Source organism: Anguilla anguilla, chromosome 7, assembly GCF_013347855.1.
Source record: "Anguilla anguilla isolate fAngAng1 chromosome 7, fAngAng1.pri, whole genome shotgun sequence".
Classification (NCBI taxonomy): Eukaryota; Metazoa; Chordata; class Actinopteri; order Anguilliformes; family Anguillidae; genus Anguilla; species Anguilla anguilla.
This window is the reverse complement of record NC_049207.1, coordinates 7,814,724-7,842,709: the sequence shown is the minus strand read 5'-3', so window position 1 is coordinate 7,842,709 and position 27,986 is coordinate 7,814,724. Positions and strand designations below refer to the sequence as shown.

The window sequence follows — 27,986 nt, the reverse complement described above, 5'->3', positions numbered from 1 at the left end:
GTCTAGATAAACATTTAATTTATTTGCAAGTTTTGCAACTTACCTTTACCACGGGAGAAAGATTATAATAAACAAGAACAAAAACAAAAAATGTCATGGCATGAAATATTCACCCCATTCTGCCAATGAAAGCCAGACACCAAATTTGTTTGAAACTACTATGTTTTGTTGAGAGAGACACCAAATGTATTTCCCTCTACGAATATGGCAGCTGTCCGGTTTAGAGTTCGACGCCTGTAGAGGGGATGCAGTTACAGCAGCACCGAGACAAATGTCAACATCGGTGTGGCTTTCCCAATGAACAGTTTGACGGTTGACTCCGAGCTGGCAGTGTTTCTACCCCACAGGTAGGCCGTGTCAATAACCAACGCTCTATCTGCCTCAGTTTTATTAGACAGATATCATAGGCAGTCGACAGTTTAATTTTCTATCAAAGTATCCACCATTGTATTGATCGCAGGTAGGCCATCTAGCATGCTTGGTTTATTCCGCCAATCCAGCTAGCTAGCTACCTAATCATTTTGTAAATTCAGCTGCAAATCCAGCTTGAAAGGTTAATATCTACGGAAGAATGTTTACATAAATTTTCTGTTTCAAGTCTTGAATAGCTGACATCAGACTTCAAACGTGTACCTCGCAAAATAATAACTTTAAAATACGCAAATTAACGGCTATAGGCTAAAATACGTTTTTAGTGACAATGTTGTTCCCCACATGCTGTGTTTAGGCTATACAATTGCCGTGTCTTGAAGACTGAAGTAGCGTTTTTTTATCGCGAGTCTGCGTGTAGGCCTACGCCTACGTAACAAACTTTTATAGGATTCTTTTAACTAAGATTTTGGTACAATAATTACGATTACTCTCGACCGATTATTGTAATCTGAACATTGACGTATAAAAACTAGAATCAAGCATGTTACTTGGACGGCAAACAGTCTTGTTTCTGAACTGAAAAGAAAGAGATTGGTATTTTCTAAATCTGTGGTGCAAATAAATCTGTGGTGTATCCCTCCTCTTTCTACCGAAATTAGTGTGGGGGGTTATCAAATACGGCTGTTCTCTGTGTGTTTTTCTCTATACGTCAGTCGTAGTTTCATTTTCATTAGAAATTCGATGCAATTCGTATCGCTTTCTTCTAGGGAAAACGCGCATGCGGTACCTTTCAATGTTTGACATTCACAGCTGCCCCGTGTTTTCACTTAGGCTACATAATAATTATTTGGCATTCAGCAGACGCTCATCCAGACATAACAAAGCATGCATTATTTTCGCTGATAATACATATAGCTGCATATTTTCTGAAGCAATTCAGGGTAAGTACCTTGAGTTGCATTGACAACTTCCCCATTATGCTACACTGCTGCCTGAAGTGAAATTAATTCATGTCCCTACTGTAGACCGTTTATTTATTTAACTTAAAATATGTTATGACACAGTACGTGTACAGCAGGGCTGTCCAGCCCTGTTCCCAGAGATGTACTGTCCTGTAGGTTTTCACTCCAACCCTAACCAAGTACACCATTCAACAGCTAGAGATCTCGCTGAGCTGCTAATTGGTGAAAAGCAGGTGTGCTTCATTAGGGTTGAAATGAAAACCTAAAGGACAGTAGAATAGGGTTGGGCAGGCCTGATGCACAGTGAGCCTGCCAAGGGACACAAGTGTTAGCGGACAGAAACATAGCGCTGTCATTCTTCTAATAAGCCTAAGTGGTAATTGAACAATTGCGCAATGATTCCTGTAATTAATCAAATGGTTCAACTCCAATGTAGAAATAGAGGCTCCACTGACCCCTCTGTGGTAAAGGACTGAAGTGCATGACATAACAAACTGAAATTTTCTCCAGGCCATATTTACAAATGAAAGGATTTACAAATAAAAACTCTTTTTTTTAAACCAGATGGTTGACATAAATATCTGCAAGTGTATTGTTCATAAAACCTTCTTGTGAATTTAATAGTTGTATGTTATTATGCTGTTTTTTCCCCCTCACATTCAGACAAAGAATATTTTGTTTATGAAAAACAATCCATCTGGCTTTTTCTTTTTTTTTTTTTTCTTTTTTACACACCAGAGTAACATGTCTCATGAGACCCGAAATGAATCTATTTCCATTAATTTTGTGAATTAGTAATACGTTAACGAGCTGTGAGATTTCAGTTTAACAAAACAATAAAAATGCCGAAATACTCAGTTGCTTTGTAGTTTACAAGAGGTAGAATTATGTCTCAAATAAAATTGGGCTTTAAAATATGCCTGAAATATGCCTGTTTCTAGAGGTCACCACAAGTTGTTTAACTTAAGTTGTGCATGAACTTGGTCTGTGCTATTTATCAGTCCAATATAGCAAGGTTTGGTGAATATTACTGGAAGTATTTACACAGGAAGTGCCTGCCTGTGGGAAAATGTTTTATCACAGTAAGATCAAAAACAAGTTTGCTTATAATTTCCCAACAGCTCCCTTGAAAATTAATATTGTTATCCTATCCTCATTCTTTTGAGTTTTATTTAGCCTTTATGAAAATTCTCTTTTTTAAAATTACATTTATACTCAATTAATTTTTTTGCAGTTTTACATGTAATGTAAAACCCATTAGTGCAGCTGGTGTTACTGAGAAAAAGCACCGATCTCTCTCCAGGGTCCAATGGCAGAGTCCTAAATATTCAGCCCTATCAAGTGCAGAGTCCACTCTGCTGGACTGCCACCACCAAGCAGAAAATATACATCCATCTAAAGCACACATACGCCTGCCCTTTGCAGACCGCTCAAGGGTAATTCAGCATCTACTCAGTGCACTTACAATGCGCACGTGTGCGCCACACGTACACACACACACACATGCACACACACACAAATACAAATGGAGCGTGATAATCAGGAGATGCTTGATTTAAACATCTGGGCTAATTACTGCCTGCACGCTGTCCTTTCCCCCCCAGTTTTTACTCCATTTTTTAATAGTTTTTTCCTTCATTAGATAGCCTCACGGAAAGGAGAGATTGGCTCTCTCTTACTGTACCATGTCCTTTCTTTTGAGAGGCAGAGATTGGCTCTCCTGGTGACTCTGATGGAATGGTTGATATGCTGTGTGTATGCTGTGTTGTGTCCTTTTTTACTATAAATTGAAAAAAAAAAATCTTAAAACCACAAAGCTTTCAATTTGATTCAGATTTCCAGTGAATAAGGTCTGAACTCAGCTATTCCATTCATTATTGACTATTGGAAATAAATAAATAAAATAATGACAATAATACTTCTAATTATTGTCGGTGAACACAAATTCACTGTAAATGTATTTCACAAGTTTTTTGACAGTGCATTACTTACTATTTTAAAAATTCAACAATCTCTGTGTATATGTGTGTTCTTCTTTGTACCCATTTCGTTTTACCATCTCAAATTAAATTAAATTACAGCAGTGTCCGGAAAGTCAGGAGTTTGGTGCTGACGTGAAAATCTTCAGTGCTGGACCAACGGCCAAGTCCTTTATTCACTGGTGTATCCACTGGACGTGCCCCTACAGTCTGTTAGGTGAGTCATAGGGTCAGGTTTGCTTGGATGACAAACCATAATTTCATTATCTTCTCTGCTGTTTCTTATCGGTGGCCACACCAAAGTCCACATTCTGCTGTTCAAACAAGAGTGGGTTCTACTAGCAGCGGCTGATATCTACCTAAGCCTCATTTTATCAGCACTGCAAGGCAGAACATCAGGCAAGCAACTGGCAGCGTGACTAATTGGGCTTATCTCCATTCAGTTACTGTATGCTTCACTGAGACTTTTATGGAACAGTGTATAAAACGAAACGCTATCGACGTTTTTACTGTATAAAATGAAATGCTATCCATGGAATATTGTGTAAAACTGAGCACTATCAACAGAATGCTGCATAAAATGAAATTCTATTGGCAGAATACTGCATCTGAACTAATCTCTGTCGATGCAGTTGTGTATAAAACCTAATCGCTATCTGGCAAAGTCTTTATCGGTCCTGAAAAATAGTGGAACAGGCTCAGGCAGTGCTTTTTTGCAATCAATCATATCCCCCGTGCCCTGTTGACACATCAAATTCCAACAGAAACTGGCTCTTCAAGCTGACGGTGCCTGTCAAATGTCTAGCACAGGCATAAAGCAGAGGTGTGTGTAATTCAGGGCAAGAGCCTTTGCACAGCTAGAGAGAGAGAGGGAGGGAGGGAGAGATGCAGGAAAGGATACAGAGTGAGGGATTTCCCAAACTGCTGAGGGAGAGAGAGGTATAAAGGCAGAGAAAGAGTGAGTGTACAGCACTAAGAAGCAAGAGGAAAAATGCAACCAGCACTTTGCCACATAGCTGCAATATATTTCAGTATATTAGTATGTTAGCTTTCCCACCTGTTCAAAATCAGATTCGCTCCTTTAACATTTAAACCCTGTGATCATTCACTTACAGCATGAAAACCTCATCATATTTTACCGTATTACTAATGCCAAAGGTATTATTAGGTTTACACGTTCTGTACATCCCAATGTGTGTTAGGAATAAAGTATCAATTTCTGATACTTTTTTTACATGATAACATAGATTATATTTTGAAACCCGGGAAGACAGCATACAAAAAAGAGGTAATAGATTATATTTTAATACGTGACTTCTTTTTATGTTTCTTTGAACATTATATATTTTTGCATTGACACGTCTAAAAGCCTTTCTTATGGATTTACAGTTTGTTAGTGCTGTATAATATGTCTCATGGACAATAACTGGTGCTTGCCATTTGAAGTAAATGATTGCCATCTGTAATTAACTGTATGTCAACCTTCCCCTGGGGTAGCATTTGCATAATTGCATTGTGTACCACCCACGGTAGCGAACAAAACTAGGGCTCCTATTGTACAAAACCGTGTGAGATTGTGCCGGAATAAGCACACGGGGACTTGCCTTGCAGAGAATGCTCCAGACTTCAAGAAGAGTAAAGAAAGAAAAAAAAAAAAAGAAAAAGTGAGAAACACCGTAACCATGACTACACCGCCCCCCGCCCCCCACCCGCGCCCGTTCACCCCCCCACCCTCCAGAGTTGGAGCCCACCAGTCAAAGCCGAGCCCTTGGACCCGTGTGTCTTAGGTCAGGACAGAAGAGGTCAGCTGACCCAACTGCACATTTTTATTGCTTGTCCTCCGTGTCACGTGACCCAGCTGGAGGCTCTGACCGCCTCTGTACAAACCCGGCGATGTCCAATAACCTGGAAATTCACTTTCTGTGCCCTACCGCCACCGCCTCCGCCTCCCGCCATACATAAAAAGAGCAATTCATTTTTCATTTTCAGCATGTCACCTTCCCAAGACAACATCAATGAATACATTATATCATATTAAGTGTTATGGGGCAAGTTAAAAAAAAAAAAAAAAAATGGATTCACATTCATTCTCTGTGTTTTTTCAATTTCGAATGCATCTTTCACCTTGTAAATTGGGAGCGGAATAAAACATTAACAGATGGAGAAATATTCCCGGGGGCAGAACAGATGACTTGTGAATAATGAATAACAAAGGAAATCATTCTGCTGGTAAACTGCGGGCGAGGCGGGAACTGAAGTCATGAACGCGTGCGTATTTATAAGCCTGCTTAGTCATAATCAATAGTGACTCACACTGGATGCCGCTTGGAAAGTAATGCATTCACCCTCCTGTCGTCAAATCAAATCATACGATTTGTTTTTTTATCTCATCGGCGTCCTTATCTGAAGTTAATGGGTATAAAATTTATACATCTCTTATGTAAACAACTAGACCCTTCCGAATGTGATTTATAAAAATAAAAAGAAGGCTGACTTACTGCCTGACCGGGCGGCTTTAAACGCTGGGCTTTTACCAGTACTGTAACTGTCTCATTTGTGTGTGCGTCTGTGGGGACGCTATAAAGGGAGCGATTCGATTTAGAAACCGCTGTGTTTCCGGGGCGGCGCAGTGTCCCACAGAGGGCACTCTGACCCAAGCCTCCGATGCAGTCCTCTGGCCTTCGCCTCGCGGCTCTGTCTCCTCGCACGTCCAGCGCATCGCGCGTATGCACGCGCGGCGTACGCGGGGAGAGGGGACGGGACCTGCCTGTGTTACTGTCACTCCTAACGAAACCGGGGCGGGCGGAGGGGGCCTGTCCGGTCCGGTGCTGCTGCGTCTCTGTTGTTGCCTCGTTCCAAAACTCTAGCGGTTAGGGTGAGAAAAAAAAAGCAAAAAAAAAAAAGCACCATTTGTCGTGGCTGTTGTGCAGCGATAGGCTCGCTGCAGCTCCAGGAGATCGCTGCAGTAAATCACCACGGCGAGCACGCGGGACGCTCCCATTCATGGCCTAGCTCGCTGGTATGCCGGCGCTGCGACGTTGACCCACTTTCGGGGCCCGCGCCGTAGCGCTCAAGTGCTACTCCGCGGTTAACCAGACATGAGCTTATTTTTTTTTTTTATTTCTCTAGAAAACCATCATCCCTTCACCTGTGCTCCAACTGACAAAAGCGATATGCATAGCGTTCCTGTGCACGCTCTCTCCTGTCTCGCTCTCTCTCTGTCTCTCCATTCTCTAAGAAGGGTTAAAGCACCCAAGTCCAGGCTGCAGGCATAACTGACACCTAAACTAAACCCCACCAGTTATCATTCAGTCATTGGCCCCCGAAACCTGCCATCTGGTTGTCTGTCCATCAGGCCCTGCAATGGCTGGTTTGGGACCTGTTGCATGCAAACCCTCTCAAGTAGGCCTACTTGAGAGGGTTTGCATGCAACAGGCAAGACATATTTCCAACCACAACTGAATACATTAGGGACCGGGTTGCCAGTGCGGCTGCAGTCACATTGATGTGGGTGGCACCCATTTCAGCAAAATGGACAACGCACTTTCACATGACTGACAGACTAAAGGACTATCATAGAGATTTCATGAGAGGCCCTGCTAATGCACCTTTAAAATGTATATATATATTTTTTTAGAGTACGTATTAATTTGTGGTTAAGAGAACATGTAGGCCAACCACTTCCTGTTTGCAAGTATGTTGTAGGGCTTCGTATATCAGGCAGTCTGTACGCCTCGCTCCATCTCCCCTGTGTAGTCTCGCTGCTCCACACCAGCGATGGAGAGTCGCTCGTAAAAGCAATTTCTGTCAGCGTTACTGACCCTCCATTTACTGACCCTGAGAGCTGTAATACAATCAGCCATTCCAGCACTATCCCCCCCCTGCACCACAGCCCATGTAACCCTCCTTTATGCCTCAAACAGTCCCTCCATCTGCCACCGTTCACCGTGTGTTTGTCATTCCAAGGCTCATCTCCAAGAACAACAAATTGCAGTTTCAAGCCCAGCGATGTTTCTTTTTTTTTTTTTTTTGCCGTTTTTGAAATTGCACACCTTTTACCCATTTCAGCCAATGACCGCGTCTGAAAGAGACCACTTTAAAAGTCCATTATGAGTTCACCATGAATGAAAGGACAAATTCAATGGTGCACTTCAAATGATGCCTAGGTTTTTTTTTTTTTAAAAAGGTACTTAAACCCTAATTTTGCAGGTAGAAGAGTTCAGAAACCATGGCTATCACCACCCGTAATTATAGGATAGTTCTGATTATTTCTTCGCCCAGATAATTTATCAAAGTCGTTTGCTGGATTAACTAATCTATGCCCCGCGGGTGACTGGTAACAGTATCAGGAAACTGTTAAGAGTTCCTCGCCTCTGTCATTAAACCTCTGGGCAATACTCCTGACAACATGAGAAGTGCAGCGGAGGGAGTCGGGCAATACGGAATGGTGTGCGATGACATGTGACACCAGCCTGCATGTGACACGTTAACGTAATTGGGAAATGCACAGAGAAGAACACGTCTTCTGTAGCTGGCTGGGTATGCAAACATCATCTCTCATTTCAGTCTCTGGAAATTAGAAAGAATGGATAAAAGTGGTGCTTCCTTTTTTATTCATTCAGTGTAGCACAGTGGGTAAGGACCTGGGCTTGTAACCGAAAGGTCGTAGGTTCAATTCCTGGGTAGCACACTGCCGTTGTACCCTTGAGCAAGGTACTTACCCTGCATTGCTTCAGTATATATCCAGCTGTATAAATGGATACAGTGTAAAAATGATGTAAAAAGTTGTGTTAGTCGCTCTGGATAAGAGCGTCTGCTAAATGCTGGAAATGGTAATGGTGATGAATTCATATAAATAATCGGAAAAATATTTAATTAGAAGTTTGAAACAAAGATCAGGTTTCACGAAACCACCTAATTTCTCATGTATATTAGCATAAACTGTAGTTGAGTTGGAGAGCTCCAATTAACTGTGCTTAAAATTTAACATCTTGCAGTGCATATTCTAAGATATAAGTTTATATATGTTAATTGTTACTCTAAAACTGGATATCATTTCCTATGACAATTCCACAGCACCATTTGAATGTATACGTACCAAAAAAAAGTACTGTCAATGTCTACAGTGAATTACACAGTAGATATTTGCAGCAGATTAATTCACATTTCCATCTACTGTGCTTTATAACATAACCATTGCTGAGTTGATATTTATTCTTCAATCAGAAACCCCAGTTCATACCGAGTAACAGCTGGAAAACTATACAAAAAAGACATTTGAAAGCATGTTGCCTGGCAACAGAAGAGATGGCAGTTTATTAAACTGCCTTTCAGAGTGACTAAAAGAAAATGCCAGGGAGTTGGCTTTGTAGAATTCAATTAATATAGCACACAATAGATGACGCAACACAGTATAATGTTTCTTGTTTAAGGTCAGTGGAATGGAGAACTACGAGCACAAATTCTGGAAAAAAAATATTAAATGGTAGAATGTGTGAACATACATGACAGAGAAAAAAATACATGTGAGTATGGTGCAGACAAGGTACTATAATGGCGGAGTTATAATGACAGAAATATGTGTAAATTAGGGTCTCTGAGGTATCCCATTCAGCCATGGTATTTGTCCTTAATGTAGTGACATGTCCAGAATCAAATCTTGACTGTGTCAGTACCAGCTATGGGTGGAGGTCCCACAAGACAACGAGGGAGGGAGGGAGTATCTAATTCAGTAGGTACAGGTGTGGGTGCGTGTGTGTGTGTGTATTATATATATATATACATACACACACTGTATTAAACACAAATATAATATATTACAAATGTTTTAGATCCATTTCATGTTTTAAAACACTAAGAAAGCACACTAAATCAAAATGTATTCTCATATCTCTATTCAGAGATTCCAGCAGTCTTAGTGGAAAGGCAGCAGCTGTGGGTTGTGTCTCTTTCTGACTCATTGGTGGTTACAGGGGACGATTCAGACCTTCTATCACCAGTATCATCTACCATTGGCACTGCAAAGAGGCGCAACAAAAATATGCACAGAATGTTGCCAGTCAATGGAACACAAATGAGAGGTGGGTTTTCCGGTCATTTTAATAAGGTACAATGACTTGCTTTCTTAACATTTTGTCATCTTTGTTCTCAATTTACCCATTCAGACCCAACACTTACAGTGGCCTGGAAAGTTACTATATGTATGAATTAAATATAATTCATCTTTCTTCATTTACTTAATGTGCTATTTAAAATGACATGTACAAATGTGCATCTTCAAATTCAGCCAAATTTAAAATAGAAATCTCAATACATGTTCTCCATATGTACATGTGAATATATACACGCAAACAAAAGAAGGGCATTCTGGGATACCCAGCGCACAGTGGGAGATCCCGATGTCGCATTTTACCATCAAATGCACCACAAGATGAACAGCACAAAAGAAAAACAAAAGCTACAATTATACCAGCTTTAAGGATCTGGAACAGGACTTGATTTTCAGTCACAGAAACGGACTCTATTCTTTTTCCACGGTTAGTTAATTTAACGGCTTGCACCTGTGTTCCTCTGATGTCTGCAGGCTTGCAGCGAACCCTGAGGTTCTGACCAGCTAATTTGTTTCAATCCTTGAAGACTACGGGGTGCGTATATTGAAGTTAATTGGAAAGTTAATTTAGAAAGAAAACAGGGTGTTGTGATTGCATTTTTCGAGAGGCTGTCGTGACATTTTCAGTTAAAACCAACGTTGCCCAAAACTTTCACATTTACACATCACTAAGTGATAGAAAAAAAAATGACATCACTGCAGCATTACCACTGGCTGCGTCTGGGTACGGGCACAATGACGAAAAAAACAAACAGGAATTCTAATGCTTGTTATTATTATTTGGCCCACACAGATACAACCTCTCATATTGTTTGTAGACTTTTATTCGTTTAAAATAACACCAGATGAAATCAAAAGTAAACCATTATCATGTTGCTGTGCCCTCCTGTGCTACTATGGAGCGTGATGCATTTGAAGCCCATCACACAGAGCTCTGTCCTCTCCAGCTCTGTGAGCTAGGCTACGTTAGGCTAGGCTAGGCTAAGTGCACTACATCGCTTTGACTCCACAATACACACCAGGTTATAGTCATGGCCTTTGCATATCACGTTCAATTAGATCTTTTTTTTTTTTAATTTTGTTTTTACAATGGAGTTCAGCCTACCATACACAAAAGGGGAATTATGTCTGTCCATTGTTCAGTTTAAAAGCAATGGACAACAATGACTTTGGCAACCAAGGTAACGTAAGGCATGCGCACCCATTTCTTACTGGTCAGACTATGAAAAAAATAATGTATCACAGTATGCAGTAATTTTGTTTGTAATTGTTGGAACATCGTCACTGCTAATTAAAATAAGCTGTTCACTGCATTCCCATTCCCTCTGGTAAAAACCTATGGGATTCATCCAGCTTTTAAAGGGACACTCAATCCAAATAAATGGTCACTTGATACGCTATTCAATTTTTTAACAACTCCATCCCAGTAACCCAAAACCAAAGGCGATTTCACAGTTTGCTTCCTACAAAACCTTGTGTTAGAAAGTGAGGCATTTTTGGAGAGTACAGACCGTTAAATGGCTTGTGTTGCCTACACAGTATCCCCTGGCTTGAGTCAGCAATAAAGTTGCCAATAAATATCTGTTCTTCCGAGAAGTTCTGCTTGTTAGGAACTTCCTTCGGAAGGGCACAAATTGATTTTTTAAAATAGCTTTCTCTTCCGAACTTTGGAACAATACAGATCACAGAGGCTTAAAGACAGTTTTTTTTATAGTATTCACAATATAAAGCGAAGGTACTGTAAGAAGAACAAGTACAAAAGAATGGAATGTGAAGTCTTCATTTTGCGTGCTCAGAAACACTGTAAGAAATCCTCAGTACAAAATGTAGCCTATGTAAATGTGTTTTTTTTGTTTGTTTTAATCAAAGCTTTATGAAACTTGTTTACAGCATATTTTGCATAGATGAATAAAGTACTTTTCAAAATTGATTGTTTTCACAGCAAAGGTGAAGAAAAACGGAACAAGCAGACACAGGCCCAAAGAGTGGCTAAAATGAACTGGCATGTATCCACAAAAAATTTAAAATCATTCTTCCATCTTTGTTTGCAGATCAAAATACGACTAACTTTTTCTTCTAAACTAAAAATGGTATTAAACATTAAATTACTGCTCACATTAAATTAGATTGAAAAATAAATTATTTTATTAATGTGTTTAAATACCTTTTTTTTGTTTGTTTAAATAGCTCAAATAAATATAGCATTGAACTCAGTGGGTGGACATCAAGATATCTTCATACCCACGTCCAGGATTTCACTAATTTTCTAGAGCTTGACAAAATATAATTTTTTAAAGAAATATTGATTGTGCATGTCAACTTCAGCCCTGTTTGTGTCAGGCTTTGTACTCATTTAACATATTTTTAAGGTGCAATATTGTCTCATAATTTCACTAGACCCCAATCACAGGACGAATGGTAAACGCATCACACCCAGTTTGCTGGTTCTGTTTCAAACACAAGCAGGACTGCCTCAGAAGCTGGATTTATCAGCCTTTTTTGTATTCATTACACACAGAACAGTATTACTGTATTCATTACACTGAGTACAGTATTACTGTAATACTAAATTCTTAACTATCACGAAGTACTTCAACTAATAGGTCCTTCTGTGTACCAAATTTCACTTATGGCAGTTAATGGAACTCATAACATAACCCATTAAAAAACATCCAATAGAAAAACAAAGCAATGCTCAAACTCAAAGGCCACAGTACACAGTAGATACATCACTAAGCCATGCGCTTTCTACAACCTATTTTCTGAAGGTTGCTCTCTCTCTCTCTCTCTCAAAATAATCATGGCTTTGTCGCAGGTAGTTTCCTTGCAATGCGGTGAAGAGAATATGGTAGATTCAACGGAATTGTAGGCCACCAAGGAGAACAGACTTATGAAGAAACGGGTCTTTGCTTATCGCACAGTATCCAATTTTCCGTATAAAAGTTTTCAGCCAAACAAACAAAGTGGCGGCAAAAGGGTTTCTCGACTCTGCTGCCATGTTCTTGGGTAAAAAAAAAACATGGACACTGAAGTGAGATCATCATGCTTCTCCTTTTACAGATTTCCTATCTGTATTGATTAAACTGGTAACATGTTTAGCTTCCCTGTAGCAGCCAGCTTCAGAAGACCTTTGGATTCTTGGAGTTCCCGCCACACACTGGGGCATTTGGCCTTCCCTCCAAAAAGCCGCATTGTGACAAACAACTCATCCCATAAAAAGAAAGAAAAAATACGCATATCCAGTCATGTGACTCCAAACAGGAACATCCTCTGCAGTGTCTGACATCACTTCCTCCCGTTGTGTATTCTCAGTGAGCAAATCCGGCGGTGTAAAGTGACTCCGGCTGCATTGACGGAAATGCCCAGCAGCGACCCTGGGCTCGCTCACCCACTAAGCTAAGGAATAAAATTTTGTAATCAAAGCGTCAGTTTCCTTCCACGTTCCAGCCAAACTAGGTGGACCCACGCCAGCTCCAGACAGTGAAACCCAGACCCAGGAACTCCAGAAGCCAGCGTCGTCGCGCAACTCCTTCAGCGATGTTTGAAATCCCCCAGGAAGGGAGCCGGAGAACAGAAGCCCCGGCGACCTCCCCGGCCGACGGGTGAAGATGCGGCCGGGTTCTCCCTTCGAGGCGTGGACGGCGTCAGTTGGCGTACTGCGCGTAAAAGGCTACTTTGACCCTCTCGATCTGGTGGCACAGCTTGATGGCGGGTCCCAGCTTCAGGTCCATGCACTCCTGCACCGTGGGCAGCGTGAGGAGCAGTAGGGCCTGTCCGTCAATGTCCTGAGGCAAGAGCAGGGAGCAGAGGGTCGTTTAGTGACGAATGCCAAAGTGCACACTCAAACATTTTTTGAAATATCCAGACCCATCAGGACCATAATGCACTCGGCGTATTTTCAAACCTGATACTGTATGATGGCAAATCAAAACTTCTGATTGTACACCCAGGCATATTTTAAGTGGCTAAAATATGCATTCACTTTGTGCTTCAATTGAAGTGTTGTGAAATCAGCTGTGCCCAATGTTGGCTTGAGGTGAGTCACCTCTACTTCAAATGTAAAGTGCTTCGAGAATCATTAAAAGTGCCATGTACACATTATTATGGTGATGATGATGATGATTGTTATTGCTATTATCATTATATCTTAGGAATCACGAGGGTCACAAAAAAGTGAAGACTTAATAAATATATACATAATATATAAATAAAAAACTAAATTAAATATTTAGTTTCATGATATCAGGAACTGTCCCTCTGAGAAAAGGGAGATCAACAGGGTGCAACTGTTAAATAGTACAAAACATTTTTTTAACTTTTCAACTTGATAAACTAAAAATGAGACCCAGGATTTTTACTATGCTTAGGCAGTGCTACCTTAGCTCTGCACTTTTTTTTCTTGCTGTTGGGAGTCTAATGATGCCTTCCTGTTCGGCACTCTACACTGTGAATGGCTCACAAAGAAGGCGGTGCCTGTTTTTGTTTTTGTGGGGTGAGGTGAGAGCACTCACTTGCTCCTGGAATATTTTGGCCAGTGGGGCGCAGTCGGTGGACCTGATGAACCGGACCACGTCGGCCACCGTCCACTGCAAGGGGTTGCTGTCCAGAACAAGCTTGCCCTCTTCCTCACAGCTCTCCACCTGCGGGATCATGGGAAATGACACGTAGCATGCGGGCGCTGTAGCATGTGAGCCACTGCGGTCGGAACTGCTCACTCAAATAGCGCCGGTGAAAGAAACCACACTGCCCCTCCCTCGCGCCCCCCCCCCCCCCCAGGGGACAGAAACGCAGGCACGTTAAGCTTCTGAAGTCCGCCAACTCAAAGTCTACAGGAAGTCGAGAGGTGTCACTTCCTTTATCTTTGTACAACCACCTCTGAGCCCCTTCAGGTACCTGTTCACAACGTTCAACAGAAAATGGCCGTGCGTGCAGTCTCACTCAGGGGCAGGTTCACTGTAGAGTAGGAACCGTAACTAGAGTTAAATTCTCAAAAAGTGTAACACGTGATTCACAGAGCCATCACAATGGGTTGTTGCAAGTTTCGATCAACAGCCATTTTATGTCGCTACTGATGCAGAGCGACACCTTTGCAACTGACACATCTTTTAATTAATTCAGGCATTTGTCTCCCTGGGGTGTATTCACAAGGAGGAGATTGTGAAAATGAGGTCAATCAAGCAATTCAAAGGATTTATATCTGCACTGGTGCATGTAGCACCATCATAAATATAGTGCCATAAAACAACAAATAAATTTGGATGCTCGAAGCAACGTACGAACAATGCTCCAATGCGATGCATACCATTCCCTATAGCAGCTGCAATCTAACACAAAGCCAAACACTGTCAGCAAATCGGGCCTACAGAGAACATTCCAGGCTTTGCTTCTCCAGCTGATTGAAAGGCATGTCATTAAATGTTAAGGGCTCAGTCGTTTCTTTGCCATCCGCTGTCTTCGCCAGCTCTGCCTAAAGAGAGACTGGTGCTCATCAGATGGTGGCTCAGGTGATCCCCTGCCTGTTTGTGATGCTTGCAGCTCGCACGGTTTTCCAATCATTTTTTTTCTCTTTCCATCTACCTCTTGGCATCGTGCCATCCTTTCCTCTCGTCTCCTATTGATAATCTTATTACATGCCAAGGGCTCTATTTTGAGGACGGAACGGCAGTTGGCGAATGCTTTGGGCAATGCTCTGGTACAGGTCCAAAAAGAGGCGTGTCCAAATCAGCTTCAGTGTTTTAGCAAACACTAACTAAGAGGGGGCGTGCAGTGTGCATTGTGGCGGCATTTCAGTTTGCAGTGAGATGAAGGCGTGGCCAAGTGGCGACAGTGCACCAATCAGGATGCTTTCCATAACCTCTTTAAATAAGCAATTGAGCTGATATGTCTGCTAATAATAATAATAATAATAATAATGATAGCAGACCAAATACGTATTTGTTTTTGATTCAAACACTTTTCAGCGCTTTACTGATCTTGCCTGGTGTATTGGAACCAATGAGATACTCTCAAAAAGTGCAAACTCTGCCTTCTGGTCATATTGGCAGGCTCAATTACACCAGGCAAGATCAACAGAGCACAGAAACGTACGCGAGTCCAAAACAAATACGCATTCGACCCAGGTCTGAATGGTAGTAATAGCCCTCTGACCTTGGCCTGCCGCTTGGCGGGGTGGTACTTGCTGCTCTCCGTGTAGGACAGCGAGCGGGTGGGCCTCTTGCGACGGGCGCGGTCCGAGCCGGGGGCGGGGCCGGCGTCGGTGTTCCGTCGGAGGGTGACGGCGCGGCGGGGGCGGCTGCTCACGGCCACCTCCACGGACGAGGTGTCGGTCTGGTCCTCCCGCAGCTCGGAGCTGGTCCCCTCCTCGCTTCCCGACTGATCTTCGCCGTCGTCATCCTCGTCGCTGTCCTGCGGCGGGGAGTGACGGGTTATTTCGCAATGGGGGTCAGGGTCACCGTTCTCAATTATCACAATGCCGGAAGCTTCTGTTGAGCCGAAATCTAGTTATTTTTACTGTTATTCTCTAGATTATTAAAAGTCATTAACCTTAAACACCTTCACAACATCCAGAACTTAAAAAATGGCAACTTACTATTATCTGAGTTTTAAGTCTGTTTACTTCTCCCTGTTTTTCCCTCAGGTTTCGTACTCTCATAGAATCACTGATTTATTTGTGCCGCTCACACCAATAAATATTTTCTGGCCTGTATATTTTTTTTTTTTTTTTGCTTATCTTTATTGTTTATTTTTTGCTGTATTTTTTATACAAGACATTCTCATCCCTGCGGTGCTGTGGGGTAAACCTGTACGGGTGGGATCGATAGAGAGACAGACAGCGAAAGGGGTGGGAAAAAAGAGAAAAACAGAGAGAAAGAGCGACGAGACGGACAGGAAGAGAGAGGCCTCACCTGAGGTGACCCCGCGGGGGTGTAGTCCACGGCGGACGACCGTCGCTTCTTCTGGACGAAGATGGATTTCCGCTTCTTCCTGCGGCGGGCGGGCTTGGAGATCCCGCTGTCCGGGGACTGCTCCCCCGCGGACGGCCTCGTCACCTTCTTCTTCTTCCCGTAGTAGTACGCTGGGCGACAGACCACAGAGAAGCAGGGCTCAGGCAAAGGCACTTTGCACACAAACACATGTGTTTCCATTAGAATGTCAGCGTTAAGACAGCGCACTCCACATAACAATTACAGATAGTCAATGAATGGTCCCTGAGGAGAAATGGATGTAATCCTAACCTTAATAATCCTTGTTTAATAACCTTAAGGATCCCAGATAAACTACCTTTAAGTACTTAACATCCTTACTGTAGACCTATAAATTCTATTTGACGTAACTGTTGACATTATCAACGGTCAAACAATTACCGAGACTACGAAACTGTTCTGACTTGTGAGATTTATATCAGAAATCAGCCATTTCAAAAATGTGGCCTGGTGAGGCAACTAGTTTTAAACGACACACATCCTTCCTGGTATGCAAACAAGACAGCTGCAAGCAAGGACAGAAGCAGTTGCAAAGGTAACTGTGTGTGTGGGGGTGTGTGTGTGTGTGTGTGTGAGAGAGAGAGAATGTCTATGTGAGTGTGTGTGTGAGACAAAAATAACTGTGAAAGTGTGTGTGTGTAAGAGAGAGAGAGAAACTGTGTGTGTGTATGTGAACGTGTGTGTGTGTTTAAGAAATGTGTGTGCGTATGTGAGAGAGAAACTGTGTATGTATGTGTGAGAGACCGCACACTTTGGAGCATGTCTGTTGGTGCGTTTGTGTATGTGTGTATTGCGTGTGTGTATAAGAAGCGCTGTGATAATGCCCTCGTGCTCGCTCCTAGCGTGGGCGGAGGACATCGTGCATTAACCGCAAGGTGCCTTTCTCACAATAAACTGGTTCCCAGCTTATAAAGCAAAACTGCTTGCACACACATTTGTTGTGGACAAATATTTGCATTTGATCTGTTTATATCTATTTATATAAAAAAAAGCACAGATGATTTAGATCGTGTTAAATTCCTCTTGTAGGCTTGTGTAGACAAGGCCGGACAAGCCTCTGTAGGCTGGACAAGGATTAAGCCTAGTCTTGGATTAAAAAAAACATTTCCCCAATGTACTCTAGGTATCCACTGAAAAAGGAAGCGTAGTCTTGGACTAGGCTTAATCCGTGTCTGGGGAAACCAGCCAATGTGTGCATTTAGTGTTAGCGTGCACGCGGTGCGCTCACTGTATTTGGTCTTCGTTTGCACCGAGCAGTTTTCGGGGCACTTGTCGGTGACCAGCGTGGGGCTGAAGAGGTTGGGACAGCACTGCAGCTTCAGGCAGACCTTTCGGCAGAAGTCCCCCACCTGGTCCGACGTCCGCACGATCTTGATGGTGGAGCGGTACGTCTTCCCTTTGTACCTGAGGAGAGACGACAGCCGGTGGCTGAGACGCGTTCGTTCGTTCGTCCGTCCGTCGCCCGCGGCGACGCCACGCGCTTCTGCTCCGAAAATTCCTCGGCTAATCAGATCTATTTGAACAATTCCGTTTTTGTCACGGCGCCAAGTTATGTTTACGTGGCCATTGAAAACCGTCACACAAATGCGGACGTCCTAAAACGCGACCTGGAAACGGCCGTGCTCTTTGTGCCATTCACACCGCACACAATGGACACATTTTACTCTGCAGGCTGGTGCAACTGAGTCTGAGCAGAAATAGGAAACGGGCCTTATCAGTGCTTTAGTTCCAGCACCAGTTTGAGTCACATGGGGGGGGGAAGTTAAATGCGAGGGAGGTGAAAGCATCACACAGGGCAGGCTTTCTTTCCATGTACACAGCCCGCACACACACTCTGTGTGCAGAGAACACTGGCGGCCAGTGGAGGCCACGGACGAACGTCTTCACTCCCGCTAAATCTACAGCTGAACTGCAGCTTTGTTTAAACGGGCTTTTTGCAGAGGCCGGTGTCCACATCTCCGCTCGCTCCGTATTTACAGTTTGCTTTCCTGGCGCAAACATCGCCACTGCCCAAAATTCCGCTCGCGCTAAATCTGCCCTTTTCAAACAGCAAGAACCCAGACTCCTGTGCAAGCCCCTGCTCACATGATATCTATCTTTAGCGTACCTAACATCACATGAACATTTTTATTTTACTGCTTTTTAAACAGGATCTTTTAAATACTGCTTACACATTTAATACATTTATTTAAATATTTGCTTAGACATAATTTATGTCCTGCGCGCAATTTCAGAGTAAACAAACTAGCTCAGAGTCTCATTCATCAAGCGTGACTATCATCTCACAGTAAGCCGGACGAACCTGAAGCGATATTTCACGAGAAAATTTTTGACGTACGCCCTCGCACCCACACCCTTCACTGTAGACACTTCGCCGCTTTACGGAAAGTGTAATGAGGCTGGAGCTCTGAGGCCCAGACGTGTCTCTCGCACAGCTGCATGTTCAAGTAGGCGACACTCGCAATCTCCCGTCAGCATGCGGAGCGAGTCTCTAATGGCTGTACATTAATGCGCAAGTGCTTGAGCACTGTAATCACGCGGTAGTTATGACAACCTGACAAGATCTTTTTTAAACGCGCAAGGTAGCGACAGGCAGTTGATCCGCTGATATGGTAAGTTGATCCAGATCAGATTTTTGAAAGAAAAAAAAAAAAAATTTCTACTCTGGACTTTGTTTGATGCGGTCGTGGAGAAAAAAAACTTGGATGTTTGACGTCTGCTGAGTCCAGTTTGACGTCAATGGTGACAAACCTGTGGCAGACCAGTTCTTTAGGGCAAGTGGCGGGAGGACCTACTTGGCTTTCAGAGTTTCCTCTTGGAAGTTCCACGTGGGGTCCTCCACCAGCTGAAGCTCCCTCAGGACCCGGCCGGGCTTGTAGGCTGCGTTGATGAGCATGCTGAGGACCTGTGGGGGCACAGCACTTCCGCGTCACACACGGGGCGCGGCACACTTCCGGGGAATTCCAAAAATAGGGGGTTCAAACAACTGCGCAGCTTTGACTGTAGCACGCTCACACCGATTCTGTGCTAACGCAGTCCAAACGAGGGGCCTGGAGAACGTGACCAAGACCAATCTAGAGGTTCTGGTTTTATTGATCTGCTTAACTTGTTTTGGCCTTGTTTTAAAATTCCGTGGGAAAACACTGTCGGAAGCATTCATTTGAACTCAACTCAATTGAAACTCAACACTGCTTCTCAACAGCTGACCCAAGACAAAGACAGAAACAGCAATTCAGCGACCTACTTCCAGTGTGGTAAAAAGATTTTATCTTCCAGCTACACTTGACAAACAATTAACATAATAGTAGGCTTCATCGTTCAGATCACCACTCTCAGAATTCACGCTGATGAATTTGGCTGAGCCTTGTTACAGTGTGAAAGACAGAAACCGAGAGAGACACACATTGTTGAGGTGGGAGTACTGGGAGGATTTTGGCAGTAATATTGGAGGGAGGATTTGATTTTTTTTTTGTTTAAATACAAATAAATATAGAAATGGATAAACTGCAGGAGAGTTAGAGAGGATGCAAGGTATACACAGACAGTAGACAGTATATGTCAGACATCTGGAGAAAGCTTCTGTGTCCATGTGTTAATGGAAACAAGCGACTCTACCGTATCAATATGCCAAAGACTGGTGTACTTGAGACTGAATATTCTGGCCAAGTCTGTGTGTAAAAGAGAAAAATGCCAAAAGACAGTTGAGGCTTCTCAGCCACTACCTCTTGCTATTACAGTACCGGCAAACACACACACACACACACACACACACACACCCTGCCCCCAATTCAACACCAATTTTACACCACCACACAGAAACCTTTTTTTCCGCTGAACCGAATTTCCATCTTCCTTTGAAATTAGTCAGGGATTATATCTGCAATTCTCATTTTACTGAACGCTTTCTGTGACAGGACTAAAGCTTCGGGACCCCAAAAGGTTCACAACAATCGCAACGGTGGCAATCTTCCGTCATTTGCTGCCTAATGATAGGTGCTCAGCACTGCCACTTGAACGTTGTGCTCATATATGCAACATCTGCTTCAAAGGGAACTTTGAAGCAAACGTGACCACCAACCCCCCCCCCCCCCCCCCCCCATGCTTCAGAAAATATACGGGGAGAAAAAAAAACAACTTCACTTCAGCCATATTGAAGTGTACACTGTGAATAAAATAATGCATAAATTCAATAAATAACAAATAGATGGCCACTCATTGACTTTTCCCTCCAGCTCTTCCTGACCTTCTCTCTCCAACTGTTTTGCTACCTTTCCTCGATTCTGAACTTCGGAGAAGGATTTTCTCTGTTATTAGCGGATGCCTGCTGGTGCTCCATTTGATAATGCACTCTGATGTACTGCTGAAGGGAAGTTCTAAGTATTTGCTCAGCTGAAAATTACTGGCTGCACGTGGCATGTTTTAAGTAGCATGCCTACAGTTAGCATGTTAGGATATTACACAGCGCTGCAGATTTGACTAAAGGATCACTTCAAATTAATGAATCACAAAGGTTGGGCTGTAATGAAAGGGAGAACCATATAGCTTTTCCATTTATGTCTGTGAACTCTGCACTATGGTCCTGTGGCACTGGCACCACTCATGTCACTGGTGAAGAACCTAGGAGATACAAGCACTTCAGAAATGAGGGTTGTTCAGCACTCTGCAAGTACATGTATATGGATATCGATTTACAAATGCAAATATTTCTGCCGTGAAGCAAAATCTGTAGTCCTGCACAGTGCTTGCACAGACACAGAGAAGCCACAATCATAAACTACAATCCTTGCTTATATACTTCGCAGTAACTTTCAACGATATGCAGCCAGCACATTATGTAAAGAGAAACTCCTCCAGGTGCATCCTAGCATTTTGCTGTGTAGTATGGATTTCTTGCACAACAGAGGGCAGCATGTCAAAGTTGTTGGCTTCTCATCGACTGTCCAGCGGACATCCACAGGTGTTGCCCAGGGCGCGTCTTCACATACCCCAATGAGCTAAGAGGCTACAGTAACACAACTGCTGATTGGCTGTAAAATATGCAGGTGACATGGCTCCAACTTTGAAGGACCGGAGGAAATTTACAACTGTGGCACGGAAAACATCTTAATAATTTCCTGAGAACAGAAAATGCAGATGAACAAATGTACTGTGCGTAATCTAGACTGAGGCAGCCCAATATTGCCCCCCCAACTTTCTCAACACAGTTTGCACCTGTGGGGGCAGTGTGATACAAGGGTTAGAGAACAAGATTAAGAACCCAAGGCTGTAGGTTCACCTTCCACCTGGGGTCTTGCCATTGTGTTCAAAATACTTTGCTCAAACTGCTTCAGTAAGATATCCCGCTGTATAAATAGATTGAGCGTCTAAATGTGTGATCAGAGCAAGTTGCTCTGGATTAGAGCGTCTGCTAAATCCCACATGTGATGTAGTAAAAGCATCATGACCTTTTCATCTGTAGACAGATGTGGCAGTCTGCCAAGAAGCAACAAAACAAAGCAACACAAGCATCCTCGGTATTCCTCTTGGAGTTTGAAGGCAATGCTGAATCCACCTTTCAACTCCACACGTAAAAAAATGACTAAATATTTGCGATCCGTGCTTGCCGAGCTTTGGTGAAAAATGGCCCAGATCGGCTCATAAATTACAGAGTGGCAAAACATTTTTTTTTTCTGATGGTAATAAAAGCAAATGAACTATAAGAGTGCATTATTATATTTAAATTAAGTTTCTGTATTAGTTTTATAGAAACGTGTTTCTATATAAAAAATAATAATCATGCAAACGTAATCAGAATCTATTTGTCCAGTCAAAAAAGGCTGTCTCTTCCAGATACCTGAGACAGAATGTGAGATTCCTGTGGTTCAGCCCTAAAGAGCAGGACGGCTTTATCCAGTCAATAAGGCGCATCAATAGAATGGAATAACACTGACATGATTTTTCAAAAGGATTGAAAAAGGGCCTTTAAAAGTATGAGCGCTTGTCACTAGGGTGGTACCCTATAGGCACATAAAATGGTACTCTTAGCCAGCAATACATAATTCATTTTTACCTTTTTTTTCCTTGTAAAAGGTACTTATTAGTGCCCGAACAGAACATTATTGTACCCTCAGGGCACATTTGCAAAATTTGTTCCCGGAAGTACAAAAATGTACCCTTCGCCATACCTTTATTTCTGTGAGTGTCCCTTACCATTCACAACAACCGATAAAACAGCACTCCCCAACAATGAGTCTGTCAATAGAGTCCAGTCAGTTCTAGAGAAAACAGAACGCACTTCAGTGGGGATTTTCATCTGAGGAACTGTGACCTTCCCTTCTGTGTGGACGTGCCTCTCCGATGAACAGTGGGGGGAATTCCCTGTTTTTTTTTTTTTTAATTCAGTGGTAGGAAGCACCTCTTTGGGAAAAAAACACACACACCTCCTTGTTTGCGAAGCGGTGGTACGCACCTCTTTAAGGACCAGCGTGCACTTGCCGGGCCCCACGGCCTGAGGTAGCTCGGCGATCCTGCCCTTGTTCAGGTAAGGCCCGGAGAAACAGCGGTGGTTCACAAAAATCTGCGAGCAGCAGTACTTCCCGTTCTGAGAGCCTGGAGAGGCGGACCGCAGATCGAAGGGAGTCAGAAGAGAACTCAATAACCCACACAAAGGCAGAGTAAACATCTTTTTTTTGAAAGCAATGTTTCAGTGAACACTTCTCATTTTTCATTCAGTTTTTAAAGGTCAGCACGAACAGCATTCTCAGCAGTCACCCCCCCCCCCACCCCCAGGAATGGATAGTGTTTCTTACAGCTCCTGGTGTAAGTGGTCATTGTATGGCTTTGACTATTCATTAGAGGGTAGATAAACATGAATCGGCGGTTCTGAACTTTGGAAACGTTGTGAAGCTTCTGAAGAACAAAGGCCTCAAGGAACCAGCCAGGGAGACTTTGTGCTGGAAGAACTAGAGGTGATTTATAATCCATTCTAGAGTAATATCTCAGCAATGATCTTTACATACAGTAGTTGTTCCTTCTTGCACACTAAGCCATAGAAATAGGAGCATCAAGCTCAGAAAATAATTGATGCATTTGAACACTGGATACTGAAAAAATAATATTTTGAGGCAAGCGTGACGAGTCAGTAAAACATATAAATTTTACAATATTTATTAGATATAGATTTATTTATGACCATACCTTGCTCCAACCCAACGGTTGTACAGAGGTTTTGAGGTATATTCTCTATGGGTTGTGGGAGAACCAACCTGTGACATACAAAACAGAAATCAATAAGTCTGCCAATCAATCATCACCCATCCATTCAGAGATGCTTTCTGGGCCTCAGTTTGCTGCATAACATTAAAGAACCAAATGTATTGATTTAGTGGAATACATTTTTTCTGTGGTTTCAAAAAAAAAAAAAAACTCTTCTTTTCCAGGTTTCAATTCTCGCATTTTTGTTCCCCAATTATTATTATTATGCTATTATCCCCAGTTACGGTATGCATGTAAAGGCAATAAAGCTTGAAATTGAATGCGTGTGAGAGGGAGGGAGAGGGGGGGGGGGGGAGTGGGTGGTGGCAGCTAGGCAGTAATCTCAGATGATTCATAAGGAGCACTTAAATCTAGTCAAGGGGCCTTGAGTCCTATGTAGAGACTCCTGTGTTGAGTCCTCCTCTTTTCTCTTTTCTCTCCCAGCCAATAGGGCCAAAGACCTGATGATGCTACATCAGAGGGCAATTAAAAGCCAGAATTTAATTCTGTCTATCGCATGACTAATAATAATAATAATGACGATTTTTAAAAGACACGGGGTTTTAAAACTGCTTTGTGCACATGCCGCATCTGACGGTTATTCGCTAAGCTTTGTTCGTGAGTTTTTTGTCTTGCATTGTGATTCCACAGCATAATTATGTGATTTTACTGCATTCTAAAGCATGGAATGCCCAATGACATAACTGCTAAAGCGAGTTTAGAAAATATGTTTTTTCACTGTATGATCAACTTAAAACAAAGCAATTAGAGCTGTGGCATGTTTAAATTATAAAGATTAGCATAATCCAAAGTTTGTCATCTTATGTCTTTGAATTTTTTTTCGCAAAGCTTAAAGGTTGAAAAGTTATAAAGCTCTGAAAAACAATAACAAAAAAAAAAACAGTGACAAAATTGAACAAGCACGTATATAAATGCAGAAAACGTGAACGTTGAAATAAAAAAATATGAGATTCACAGAGGGGAGGTGGGAGAACGACGCGAACAAACTCACTGTTTCTCTGGCTGCACCACTGCGATCTTCTTCTGTTTCTGGCCTGAAACACATGATACACAAACAGATTTACACAGCGAAGACACAGAAATCACGCCGCACACCTTTCACAAAAGCTAGCTAGCACTAGGCAAGCATCTCCCACACAAGGTTTTCTGTTGTGCTTTGCTGCAGTATCACGACACAGCCAGAGGCAACCTCTCCATGGTGTGGAGATGTGCTCTTCCACTGGACGAGGAAGAGAAAAGTTACTGTTTATGCTGATTTACCTTTAGGTTTGATCATTAGATGCACAAAAAAATTCTATTTTCCTGTTTCTTGGATTCTCGGTCTTGTCGGATCAGAAAACCTTTTGTTGGACTGAATCCAAAAAAAAAAAGACACTACACTCTCAAAAGAGATGTGTTAATATCCAGCACACTTTTTGTGTTACTACTTTTTTTTTGGTCCTTTCAACACATTTTGTGTCAAATTTACCACTTTTTGTTACACAATTTTTGTGTAAAATTTTTTTCTAACAAACTATGCTTAAAATAACACAAAATGTGTTGAAAATGTCCTTAACACGTCCGTGGCAGTGTGTTTAAGAAAACGATATGTTACACATTGTTTTTAACACACATCTGTTTTGAGAGCGTAAGCGTAGCACCGGCTGAGCCGCTTATACCCGTGAGCTAACAGACCACATTCGGCTGACTCGACGGGCAAGATCGCAGCAGTCCTTCCGCAGAGCGCCGGTTTGACGCCCCTGGGGACAAAGCGGTAACGGTTTCACGTCCTCATCTCACTCTCTCCCTTTGTTTGCCGTTTAAGTTTCTCCCTTTTTTTGTGCTTTTTTTTGTGACTTCTGAAAGGCCGCCGAGGTCGTGCGCGTGTTCGCGCTTGTCGCGGCTAAACAAATTAAACCGGGGGAGGAAGATGGAGGGAACCCACACGCCGTCGACCCCCCGAACCCCAGCCTGAACGGGGCCTGAAGGCCTAACGGCTTGCGCGAGAGACGTTTCCTACAGACTTGGGCGAGTCCTTTTTTTTTAGCTTAGCTTGTGGCAGAGGAGACGCCCCTTTTAATCTTTGTTTTTCCTTCGAAAGGCGTACAGTACGCCGCACCTCACACTTAGTTTTTCACACTCACTGTTTCCTAAGTATAGCGTTCGTTGCATCTTCCAGCCCCCAGCCAGGCTGACCTTACGCGCGTTGTTTGGTTAGGTAAAAAGCGGTGGGTTACAACCCATGATGCCGTCCATGACAGACCGCGCTATTGAGATCTGCGCACGTCTACCCGCGTCTGGCTGCAGGCTAAGACCTCGCTAGTCGCAGAAGGCCTCCTGGCTCACTGCAGCCGAACAACAAGGAAGTAAATCTGCCATTTTATCTTCGCCGATTCTCCCCTTTCCGCAGCTCCTGCCTGTCTGCAGACATAATTCACCGCCAACACAAAGACCGTTTTCATTCACTGCGCGGGATCAAACAACAGCACATGATGTCTCCTTTTCCCTCCCAACAGACGGATAACGTTCTTATAACGCTGCCGAAACGCTCGGTGTCAGTTCGGCGTTCTGGCGGTGAGAGGGCCCAGGCGTAGCCTTTGGGCAAAGCATTAAGAAACTAGAAATACCGCCTCGCGGTTGTATGCCTCCGCCAACCGGTAGCCAGTTTGGATATAAAATGTCATCACTTCATCGTTTTATTAGACGTTTGTGTGAAACTTTGTCATAATTAGCGTATGAGCTCTTGAGTTACGGCCAAAAACGTGTTTTGTGAGGTCACAGTGACCTTGGACCCTTGACCACCAAAATCTAATCAGTTCATCCTTGAGTCCAAGTGGACGTTTGTGCCAAATTTGAAGAAATTACCCTCAAGGCGTTCCTGAGATATCGCGTTCACGACCATCGGGACGGACGGACGGAAGGACGGACAACCGGGAAAACATAATGCCTCCGGCCACGGCTGTACCGTCGTGGTGGCATTAAAAAAAAAGCCCTCTCAGTCTCACCACAAAATAACTTTCCTGTGACCCCAGTGCGACTCGCCCCAAACCGCCACACAGACCGGCAGAGAGAGAGAACCGTGCCCAGTGCCCCAAGTTGATAATCCGCCATTTGTTTAGCCAGGCCCTTTTTTTCCCTCCGCGATACGATATAAAATTCATTCATTCAGCTCGTGTTTGTTGAAATGCATGTTTTCCCACAATAGGCTCTGACAGAGAGCAACAAAGGCCTAATCTTCCTCAGGCTTTTCTCCCTTTCCCTCGGCCGACTCCGCGTCATGAATAAACCAACAGGCACAGCTGCAATTCTATTAACTATCACTTTTCACACTGTACTCCCTTGCACAAGGCTATTTAAAACGCCATTATTTTGATCCGGCACCCACTCATTTGCATAACAGTCACACCCCTCGTCGCACAACCAAAGATACCCATTGCTAAGGTGTGTAACAAAAGATGAGGAATTCAGAAACAATACTTCTAAATTCCAAACAACATTTCACAAGGGTGTTGCACGAGACCTGCAATAAAATCACAAATGACAGAAGAAAAAAAAACATTTTGCACAGCCTCAGCTACACATACTGTATGTAACCGCAATAAAGTTTAACTTAACTTAAGCAGCAGATGAACACATATTGAACGCTTTTTAGCACAACAGGTTCACAGCACAGAGAGAACAATAAACTGTCAAACTATTAAAACGTCCAACAAAGTAATAGATAATAAAATATTTGAGTATTGCTGGGCGACATTTTAATTCATTGCTGCACTGTCTCATACACCGTATTTAGATAGACATGATAAGGGACAACAGGCATGAGCATCGCGCTTGTATTCCACTCATGCACCTGATTAAGTGGTAAATGGACGGAGTGTGGCACAGTGGGTAAGGAACTGCGCTTGTAACCGAAAGGTCGCAGGTTCGATTCCCGGGTAAGGACACTGCCGTTGTACCCTTGAGCAAGGTACTTAACCTGCATTGCTTCAGTATATATCCAGCTGTATAAATGGATACAATGTAAAGTGCTATGTAAAAAGTTGTGTAAGTCGCTCTGGATAAGAGCGTCTGCTAAATGCCTGTAATGTAATGTAATGTAAATGATTGCCTGCAATTAATTGAATGATTGCTTGAGACACAGCTCTAAATAGAGGGCTCGAACCCTGCATGTTTGAGGACTGAGAGATAACAACCAGAGGTTTTTTAGGGTCCTTAATTTGGCAGCATAATTTAAAACTCTTACTAACTTATTTACACTTTCACACAGATGTTCCAGAAATCAGTTAATGGAGCAGAGACTACCTGTGAAAATTAGGTGAGTAAACTCCAGTAAAGGAATTACCTTTGT

The 27,986-nt window shown here is 42.9% G+C and overlaps 1 protein-coding gene and 1 long non-coding RNA gene across 5 annotated transcripts in view; one reads left to right on the top strand and one right to left on the bottom strand.

Annotated features, from left to right (window-relative positions):
• Positions 1 to 72: 72 nt before the first annotated feature.
• Positions 73 to 9,371, top strand: LOC118231720. The gene is made up of 3 exons (XR_004766133.1): positions 73 to 347; positions 3,416 to 3,530; positions 9,286 to 9,371. It is a non-coding gene; the product is annotated as an uncharacterized LOC118231720 (long non-coding RNA).
• A 663-nt stretch (positions 9,372 to 10,034) lies between these two features.
• sfmbt2 (Scm like with four mbt domains 2) overlaps positions 10,035 to 27,986 on the bottom strand; it is a 68,230-nt gene continuing 50,278 nt past the window's right edge. For all 4 annotated transcript variants that reach the window (XM_035425827.1, XM_035425830.1, XM_035425829.1 and 1 more), the window contains 9 exons: positions 24,651 to 24,693; positions 23,582 to 23,649; positions 22,854 to 22,993; positions 19,201 to 19,310; positions 17,634 to 17,809; positions 16,328 to 16,497; positions 15,570 to 15,827; positions 13,934 to 14,062; positions 10,035 to 13,207 (listed from right to left, as the gene is read on the bottom strand). In XM_035425827.1, coding sequence (XP_035281718.1) covers positions 13,067 to 13,207; positions 13,934 to 14,062; positions 15,570 to 15,827; positions 16,328 to 16,497; positions 17,634 to 17,809; positions 19,201 to 19,310; positions 22,854 to 22,993; positions 23,582 to 23,649; positions 24,651 to 24,693 — 1,235 coding nt within the window. In that variant the 3' untranslated portion in view covers positions 10,035 to 13,066. The remainder of the gene's footprint in view (positions 13,208 to 13,933; positions 14,063 to 15,569; positions 15,828 to 16,327; positions 16,498 to 17,633; positions 17,810 to 19,200; positions 19,311 to 22,853; positions 22,994 to 23,581; positions 23,650 to 24,650; positions 24,694 to 27,986) is intronic.